The sequence below is a fragment of the Arvicola amphibius genome, chromosome 9, assembly GCF_903992535.2.
Source record: "Arvicola amphibius chromosome 9, mArvAmp1.2, whole genome shotgun sequence".
In the NCBI taxonomy this organism is placed as follows: domain Eukaryota; kingdom Metazoa; phylum Chordata; class Mammalia; order Rodentia; family Cricetidae; genus Arvicola; species Arvicola amphibius.
In genome coordinates, this window is record NC_052055.2 from 34,600,170 (window position 1) to 34,609,906 (window position 9,737).

The 9,737-nt window shown below is 49.0% G+C and overlaps 1 protein-coding gene across 4 annotated transcripts; it reads left to right on the plus strand.

Annotated features, from left to right (window-relative positions):
- The first annotated feature begins 701 nt into the window (after positions 1–701).
- On the plus strand, positions 702–8,946 carry Znf623 (zinc finger protein 623). Of its 4 annotated transcripts, XM_038342629.1 has the most exons (4): positions 702–907; positions 4,203–4,447; positions 6,064–6,119; positions 7,095–8,946. In XM_038342629.1, exon 4 carries the CDS (start codon positions 7,168–7,170, stop codon positions 8,659–8,661), a length of 1,494 nt encoding a protein of 497 aa, XP_038198557.1. In that variant the 5' UTR covers positions 702–907; positions 4,203–4,447; positions 6,064–6,119; positions 7,095–7,167; the 3' UTR covers positions 8,662–8,946. The 4 variants fall into 4 exon arrangements, with proteins under 4 accessions (XP_038198557.1, XP_038198556.1, XP_038198558.1 ...); XM_038342628.1 differs by lacking the exon at positions 4,203–4,447; XM_038342630.1 differs by lacking the exons at positions 4,203–4,447; positions 6,064–6,119.
- The last annotated feature ends 791 nt before the right edge of the window (positions 8,947–9,737 follow it).

Genomic DNA, 9,737 nt, shown 5'->3' on the forward strand with positions numbered 1-9,737 from the left:
GTTTGTTATAAGAGCTACTTAGGAACAAGCCTAATCTATACGCTGAGCTTTCATAATTAATAAGAAGTCTCTGTGTCATTATTTGGGAACTATCTGGCAGGACAGAAAGATAATTGTTACAGTTGCTCTTCCAAAGAATCCTTGGTGATTTCCACACCGACATGTCAGCTATATCTAACTCCAGTTCCAGGGGATCTGGTGCCCTCTTCCAGACTCCATGAGCACCAAGCACGCACATGGCGCACAGACATACAAACAGGCAAAACACTAACGTGCACAATAAAAATAAAGTTCTCTGCTTCAATCAGCTTGCACTCTAGGCTCACGCTTAACTTTGCAAGATAGTAAAATAAACTGCCTTAATTTCACTACTCTGAGTCTCCAGTGGCTTATTACAAAGTTAAGATCATGTTTCTCAGGCACAGAGGCTCGAAGCTGTCTTTCGGCCACGCGTGCACACACACACACAATAATAATAATGGTGTTTAAAAACCCAAAACCCAAAGCCCCAAACAGAACCAACACCACCTGAACCAACAAGAAACCTTCAGTAAAATTTCTCCTTAAGGCCTGCCTTTCCCAGCTCTTCCAGGGATATCTGGCGACATCTACTGCTGGGCATCGTCGCTAACCCCATACACACGTGGGCAAACAAGGCTTCTCACCGCTGCGTCTGCGCACTGGGTCCTCTAGCTGGACTCAGTGGTCTGGGCCGGAAGTCTGGCACGGAGAAGGCTCGGGTCCCCACTTTCATCCTAGAGCGGCTACGGATGTCCTCCGGGCGGGGCGTCGGGTTGCTTCCGGCCGGGGTGTGCAGCGGCGGTGTGGGCTTTGTGGTCGCCCGGGGCTGCGCGGCCGGGTGCGGCTCCGCAAGCTTCCGCGCCGTCCTCTCGCCGCCGGGCTCCGGGTGAGTGGGGCGTCGTAGTTGGCGCGGGCGGGCGGGCGGGCGGGCTCGTAGCCAGCGGGGTTCAGCAATTCGGTTTGGTGTTCCGGGCCTGGCTGCACTTCATTTTTGCAGGTGTCCGCAGCTCCTTGCTTCGTTCGGGCCGAGCCCTGTGGTTTTTCCTCCCCGACCTGGGTGTGGTAGCTGCTTGGGCTGGTCGCCCGAGGACATCGAGGTCCTTCGGGGTTGCATACTCATCCTTGGCGCCCAAGTTCAGGCCTCTGTTTGGCCGCTTGCAGGCTGGCTGCTCAGGTGCATCTGGGTGCAGGTGCACGCATCTGCTGTTCTGCTTGGACCTTGCCCTCCTGCCTTCCGTCTGGCCTCTCGGCCTCACCTGGAGGAGATGCAGTGCAGGCACCCCAGTGCTTCAGGGGTTGCAGATAATGTGCGTGCTTGTCAGAATCAGCTTCTTACGACTCGAAGGAGGATTCCCAGGTGGGGGTCAGGAGTCAGCCAAGCTGTCATAGTCAGTGATGACATAACAGAGTCAACGTCTGTGATATCTCTGTGATGATGCTCGGAACATTTAACCCCCCTGCATCCTGCCCCATCGTGGTCCAGGAGTCCCCAGGGCCCGCGTAGTACACTAAAGGTTTCCTGTGGGTTTTAGCAGGAGTATGGCTCTAAATTCCAGCAGTTTCCTGCAGGAGCTGGTATTCACAGTCACCCGGTGCACTCACAGACATCCTTCCCCTGAGACCCATCCCAATGAAAGAGAGAAATACCTGTCTTTTGCTCACGGAGAAATCAGTGCGCCACCCTCTACCCCCAACTCCGAGCGGGGTTTTGTTGTTGTTTTTGGTTTTTTGAGACAGTTTCTCTGTGTAGCCCAAGCTGTCTTGGAACTTGCTCTGTAAACCACCTTCACCCGCCTCTGCCTCCCCAGTGCTGGGATTAAAGGTGCGAGCCACCATGCCCAACTTACACACCGACTTTTAAGGCGGTGTCTCACTTCCTTTTTAACAGACCGCACACCTTTCGTGGATGCAGCATTGTATCTGATTTAATACTTCATGGGAGGTACAGGGAAACTTTACAAGCCGGTGTATTTGGCTCTGAACACTGCTGGTTCTTTGAGGGTGGAATCCTGGTCCTGGAATAATTTGCGGGGATGATAGAGAGCAGAGCTGGGAAAGACTCATGATCTGATCTGGAGCTGGAAGGGATGTCAGAGAAGCAGCAGGCTTGAAGTAATTCAGGGAGCCCTCCTAACTGCTTCTTTGGCTTGTGGAAGAAAAATGGTTGCTGTTAGGCCCCTGGGCTTGTTGGAAAAGAAGCTTGTTTGTGTCAGTGGGAGACCCTGTGTGCAGGTACTGGGGGCAGCCCGCCGCTGGTTCTATTTTTGACCTCCAGTAAGCTGCCTCTGGTAAACTTAGAGATGATTCTGAGAACATAATAAAACCTGAATTGCACACATGACACCCAGCTGACTGCACAACGGCACAGGCTTCTAAGGAGGTGGGTGTTGAGGCCCACTTGCCTGGCTATTCCCAAGGCTGAAGCTATGCCAGTTCTCCTACTCCTATTTTATTTTATTTGTATGGGTGTTTAGTCTGCACATAAGCCTGTCCGTCACGTTTGTGCCTGGTGCCCTCAGAAGCCAGAAGAGGGCATTGGATCCCTTAGAACTGGAGTTACAGAGTTGTGAATTGCTGTGTGGGTTCCGGGAATTAAACCCAAGTCCTCTGAAAGAGTAGAGGAAGAGACCTGGTCAGTCGTCCTCATCAACTTAGACCGTGAAACCCGATATGGACAGGTTCAACAGAACGGCCATATACGGGCTGCCCACGCAGCTTCAGCATTGCCAGGGCATACATTTCATTCCCCCCCCCCACACACCTGGAAGAGTAACGAATGCTCTTAACTGCCAGGCTATCTCTCAAGCCCCCAATTTGTTGATTTTGAGATGAACGTTTCTTCAAGCAGATATGTTTTATCCAAGAGATTTCCCTTAAAACAAGAACTTATAAAAGGCATAAAGAGGCAATGTGGTTTTAAGCTATTCTAGTAAACAGATGCAGGCTTGTTTCCAGGTAGCATCGTCATTGTAAGTATGATATCCAGGGCTGAGGGGTAGCTCATTGGTAGGACACTTGCCCAGCATGCGTAATACCCTGAGTTCTACATAATGCATATATCCTTAGTGCTACAGAAAATAGTAAAAGTCTAAAACCAGAAACCACATGTTCATTTTACTTTTTTCAAACATTAAGTTTCAACATGCAAATTTCTTCATAGTACTAACCCTGTCCATCTCTAAGCAAAACACCCCATAAGAGCAACATGTATTTACAAAGAATCAAGTCTCTCAAAACAGGAAGTAGATTCTGAGTGACAGACCTGAATCCGAGCCTTTGCTCTGCTCCTGACTGGGCTAGTGATCTTGGCTAATCTACGTTCTCTTCTGGTCTCTTTTCTCCCTGTCACTTGGTGACACACGTGAGATGACACAGGTCCTTTCTGAGCACCATGGCTGGGCTGCCTTGGACTTCCTTATGCTGGCTGCCAGTTAGACTCCCGTGCAGCAGGCTGGCAGCACTGCCTTGATGTAGCTTCGGAGGTTCTGAAGCTTAAAGCTTGCATGGCTCCCTGAGACAGCTCACTCTTAGAAGGAGCAGTGGGAAAGATCTGGCTCAAATGCCTAGTGAGTGACCCAAGTGTTTCTGCTAATTCTTCTACCTATTTGGAGAAGAATGCTGGTGGGGGGATAGGAGAGCCTTGAAGGTTTTTATGTAGGAAGTCACCATTCCATTTATGCTTTTAAAGAGTCATCCTGCTGACTCTTTCAGAAAACAATGGAGACAGGGTAGACAGTTGTCCCCCTTAAGTGTCAAGAAATAATAGTAACTCGGGAGGCAGAGGCAGGCGGATCTCTGAGTTCGAGGCCAGCCTGGTCTACAAGAGCTAGTTCCAGGACAGGCTCTAGAAACTACAGGGAAACCCTGTCTCGAAAAGCCAAAAAAAAAAAAAAAAAAGAAAGAAAAAATAATAGTAGAGGCTGGAGAGATGGCTCAGAGGTTAAGAGCATTGGCTGCTCTTCCAGAGGTCCTGAGTGCAATTCCCAGCAACCACATGGTGGCTCACAACCATCTATAGTGAGATCTGGTGCCCTCCATGCCAGAACACTATATATAATAATAATAATAATAATAATAATAATAATAATAATAATAATAATAATAATAAAAGAAATAATAGTAGAGAATGGCACTGGAGTTTTGGGACAAGAGCAAAACACAATTTGATGGTTGGCTTACAGGTCTGCTGGTGGATTGGATGTGGGGAATTAATAAAAGTATAGGGAACCAAGGATTATGCAGTTCTGGCTGAACAAATGCAAGCTGACGGAGAAGGGGCAGATTTAGCAGGAGCCAAAAGGTTGACACCTGAGGTTTGAAAATCTGAGAAGGCATCATGTCAAGAGCTAGTCATGTGGAAGCTGTAAAAGAGCCCAGCTGCAGGAAGAAAACTGTTTCCAGCAAGAGATACCATCTCTCTGCTAAGGTAGGTCAGTAGCGATGGAGGAGGTCTCGCCTGGATCACAGCAAGGCTCCATTGTCATCACCGAACACTGGGAGAAGGTAGTTAGTGAGTGAGAAAGCTAGCAGAGGCTGCCCCAGGAGCACTGTGACCAGATGACTTCCTGAGTAAGAAGTCATTGGGTGTCAGGTGCGGGCAGAAGCAGAGCTGAGTAAGTGGCCGAAGTTTGGTGACACTGTAAACTGTTGTGATAACCTGACCCCGGCGTATTTAAGAAAGAAAGGAGATACAAAAATAAACTCCGTGACCTTTGAGTGTCATTATGAAGACAAGATGGGGTGGTAGCTGGAGAGGAAATAGAGGCCAGGAAGTTAGGTTGGTATTCTTGTTCTGTGAGACAGGATATATGTTCCCCCAGAGTAGCAGAGACTAGATGTGTGTGCCATTTAGTTTTTTAAATGAGATTTTGATAATCTACGTAGGAGATGTCATGGCTCTCTTGTTCCCTACTATATCAGCCCGGGAATTCTGTCCCCAGTTAAGTGGATGGAGGAGCTAGCATTGCTGTATGCTGATTGGAATGGCAGGCTAGACGGCGAGAGAAGCTTCTGTGTAAGAGGGAGGGAATGATGGCTGGCTGAGATGGATGGGAGGAGGTCTAGAGCAAGGGGAGGTGAACCGTCTCTCAGGTCGAATTTAGCTTGACTCATGAGAAGAGGGAGGTAAACACAGGTAGGCAGTGGCAGTGGGCGTTCTTGTCTCACTGCCCTTGCTTTCTTACTGAAGCAAGGGCTAAGGGATAGAAAAGTGTTAGACATTTTAAATATTTATTTTATGTGTATGAATGTTTTACCTGTATATGTATATATACCATATGTGGTCCTGGTGCCCATAAAGGTCAGAAAATAGCATCAGATCCCCTGGAACTGAAGTTACAGACAGTTGTGAGCTGCCATTGTTGTGTGTGCTGGGAACTGAACCTGGGTCCTCTGTAAGAACAGCAAGTACTCTTAACTGCTGAGCCATTGTACAACCCACTGTTGGCCTTTTGAAAAGAAGAAAAGGATGACTGGGCAGTGGTGCACACCTTTTAATCCTGGCACTCCAGAGGCAGGTGGATCTCTGTGACTCCGAGGCCAGCCTGGTCTACAAGAGCTAGTTCCAGAACAGCCAGAGCTACATAGTGAGACCCTGGCTTGAAAAACCAAAAAATAAAAAAGAAGAAGAAGAAGAAGAAGGAGGAGAGTTGGAGAGTTGGGTGAGCGTAGTCATAGCTGACAGCCCTTGGGGCATTAGGGCTGAGGATATAGAGAGCACTTGGTCAGCAAGAGTTCAGACAGATCCAGAACAGGCTGCAGGTGGCCATGGGTCTCACACAGGTGACAGGAAGAGAAGGGCAGCTGAGTCACACGAAGAGGATTTATACCTTTTCTCACTCCGTGGCTACTTGAGTCTCCTCCTTAAAATGTTGTCCATTCCCAGTACCTTTCATCTCGGCACTGGAGAAGCAGAAGCGGGTGGATCTCTGCGAGTCTGAGGCCAGCTTGGTTCATGTAGTGGGTTCTAGGTCAGCCAGTACCACATAGTGAGACCCTGCTTTTAAAAAAATGTGTTAATGTTTGTGTGCCATCTGCTCACAGCTCCTGTCCTTTAAACCATCTCTACTGCTTACCGTACCTGATACATTGTGACATAGGTAAGTCTGTTTTCCTCCAGGAACAATGACCAAAAAATAAGAGATAAAAAGTGTGTACATGTTCAGTACAGATGCAGGGTTTTTGTCGCTGTTGTTACTTCTGTTTTTTATTTTTTATCTGAAATGGGCCAACTCTTGGAGACAGAGCCCAATGATTTTTAGGGCTAAGTATATAAACTGTTGAGAATTGTGCCAGTGAGACCCAGGACAGGGGCCACTGGAGCCGTTCCAGTCACCAAGGGGCTCCATTGAGGGGACTGGATTATAAGGCTACCGAAAGGGTGAGACATTGAAGTATGGAGAGCCCAGCTGGGTTCTGGGCTTCAGTCACTGGAGGCCAGAAATGCCGCGTTGCTGCTAGTGCCGAGGCCCTGTGTGTTACACATAGCCTACAGCGAGTGCAGTGCTGTGGACCATGGGCTGCACACTGGGTGCGGACAAGACAGAGATAAGGCTGGAGGGTAGGAGGAGTGATGGATTTTATTTGCATGATCTTTAGAATTACATGTCTTGATTTTTTTTTTTCTCGTTTGTTTGCTTTTCCAGACAGGGTTTCTCAGTAGCTTTGGAGCCTGTTCTGGAACTCACTCTGTAGCCCAGGCTGGCCTCAAACCCACAGAGATTCGCCTCCCAAGTTCTGGGATTAAAAGCTACATGTCTTGATTTTTAAGAAGAGCCCTGGCTTTATCTCTGTCTCTCTGTCTCCCACCCAGGACACAGGTAGAGGAGTGCTGTTTAACCGGCACAGGCCTGTTTGTCCTGGGGTTGGATATATGAGAGGTGGAGCCCCAAGAAGCCTTCCCATGTGTACAATGGATTGGAGCAGGGTGAGAGTTGGAAATAGTGAAGGGCCCGAAGTGTGGTTAGAGGAAAGGCTTCCTCTCTCACTTGCATGGGAGTTTAATTTTAGACCTTCTGCCTGCTCAGCAGCTTCTTGTTAACGAAAGGGAAAGACATCTTCTTCTCTCATTTCAGATTCTACTGTAGGAGCTGGGGGCAAGAAGGTGCTCCCGAAGCCTGAACTTCTGGGGATGAAAAGTCACATGATATGATGTCTGACAAACTTACAGTGCTGGAGCCTTCCACCTCGGAGCCCGGGGAGTTTCATGAAGACAGGTTAGCGCAGCTGTTGGGGAATCCAGAAAAACAGAGCCTCGAGAGTCCCCCCTCTCAGGAGGGGAGCTTCAAACAGATGACAGTGACCCACTGGAAAATTCAAACAGGAGAGACAGCCCAGCTATGTAGTAAGTCAGGAAGAAACCCTGTTCTCAACTCAAACCTTCTGATACTTCAGAGAGAGCTCGTAGAAGGGGAGGCCCGTTCTTGTGGTGTTGGTGGCAGAAGCTTCCCATTCAATTCAAATCCACATCCGATTTCTCACGCAGGGGAGAAGCCTTATCAGTGTGATCACTGTGGAAAAGGCTTCAGTCAAAACTCCCTCCTCACCGAACACCAGAGAGTCCACGCTGGGGACAGGCTCTCTGTGTGCAACGTGTGTGGGAAAGACCTCATTCACTACGCTGACCTAGTCGAGCACCAGCGTATACACAGCGGCGAGAAGCCGTTCAAGTGTGCACAGTGTGGGAAAGCGTTTTGTCACAGTTCAGACCTGCTTCGACACCAGAGAGTCCACACCAGAGAGAGGCCTTTTGAATGCAAAGAGTGTGGGAAAGGCTTCAGTCAGAGCTCCTTACTCATTCGCCATCAGAGAATTCACACGGGAGAGAGACCCTATGAGTGTAACGAGTGTGGGAAATCCTTCATTCGGAGCTCGAGCCTTATTCGGCACTACCAGATCCACACAGAAGTGAAACAGTATGAATGCAGAGACTGTGGGAAAGCCTTCCGGCACCGCTCGGACCTCATTGAGCACCAGAGAATTCACACTGGAGAGAGACCCTTTGAGTGTCACGAGTGTGGGAAGGCCTTTATTCGCAGCTCAAAGCTCATCCAGCATCAGAGGATTCATACTGGAGAACGGCCTTACGTGTGCAATGAGTGTGGGAAGCGCTTCAGTCAGACGTCCAACTTCACTCAGCACCAGAGGATCCACACTGGGGAAAAACTCTATGAGTGTAACGAATGCGGCAAAGCCTTCTTTCTGAGCTCGTACCTCATACGACACCAGAAAATCCACACCGGCGAGCGGGTGTACGAGTGCAAAGAGTGTGGGAAGGCTTTCCTGCAGAAGGCCCACCTCACTGAGCATCAGAAGATCCACACTGGAGACAGACCCTTTGAGTGTAAAGACTGCGGGAAAGCCTTCATCCAGAGCTCAAAGCTGTTGCTGCATCAGATTGTCCACACTGGGGAGAAGCCCTACGTGTGCAGCTACTGTGGGAAAGGCTTTATACAGAGGTCCAACTTCCTTCAGCACCAGAAGACGCACACTGAGGAGAAGCTCCACCAGTACGGTCAGCATGGAACGGATCTCACCCCACCTCCAGACCTCGTCCACCAGGAGGATCTTTCCCTGAGCGAGACCTCCCTTCATTTGGGAGAGGCCTCTACAGATCAGGAGTGTCATGCAGGTCATTTATGAGACAGTCGCTCTTGGAGTCAGTAAGTGGTGCTTGGAAATGGGCATACTTAGTATATATATGGCCTCTAGGATGTGGCTTGTCACATTTCCCAAGTCACAGATAGCCTGCTTGTGGTTAGGTCTGTCGTCTGTCACCAGGTCAGAAAAGCTGAGGTGAAAGATCCCCGGAGTGGGGAGACTCTCACTCAAGTCTCGGGATAACACGACCCCCTAGGAACTCACGAGAGACCATCCTTGCTACAATCACACAAGGTTTATTGACAGGACAGGAACCAGTGCACTGGGGCCGAAACTCATTTCCCATGCAGGGGTAGAGTCGACCCTGAGTAGCTGGGAGAAGGGGTATTTAAGGGAAGAAACCACAGCCCAAAGGGGGTAGGGAGGGCATCATTGGAAAATTCCGAAAATACCAGTGATAATCACAAGGGGGTAACTTCCTGTTTCTCAAGATTATTCTCAAGATTATAATCTAACTTTAAGGTCAGCTAGTTCCTGGAACAGAGTCACTGAACTGGCTAACCTAGATTTTTGGTTCTACTCTTTCTGCTAGAGGGGTCTGAATGTATCCAGGTCTTTCAGGGGGACTGGACAGCTGGCTTTGAGCTGAACACTGAGGGGGAGCCTCTAGAGCATTTTCTAGATTTTCGTTAAAGTTACACACTGTGGAGTTAAATCTTTTCAGAGCAGAGCTGTATTACTTGAGAAATGGCTACTTCTCTGAAAGGTTGGAGAAAGGGGCTTTCTCATGCAAAACTGCAAGTTGGTTCTTCCCTATTGTCTGGGACTAAACTCCCAGGCCACAGGGCTGAGTCCCTGGCCTTTGCTTTCTCAACTGTTGACTCCCTGATAAAGCATTTGAGTGTTCCTCCGCCCACATCCTCCAGGCTGCTCCCACTCCTGTCCTGATGGGTCTCCCAAGTCGCTTCTGATTATTCTGCGAGGCCTCTCTCAGGCACCATGCCCCAGAATGCTTCCTTAGTACCGAGCTGGGTTTGTGGCTTGTGCTTCTGTGGCTCAGTGCTTCCCTCTGCTACTGTACTTGCTTTTAAATAGCACAATTTTGAATTCTTTTTCAT

Excerpts from the sequence above, each read along its gene's own strand:
- Znf623 (XM_038342629.1), top strand. The coding sequence starts at position 7,168 with ATGATGTCTGACAAACTTACAGTGCTGGAGCCTTCCACCTCGGAGCCC.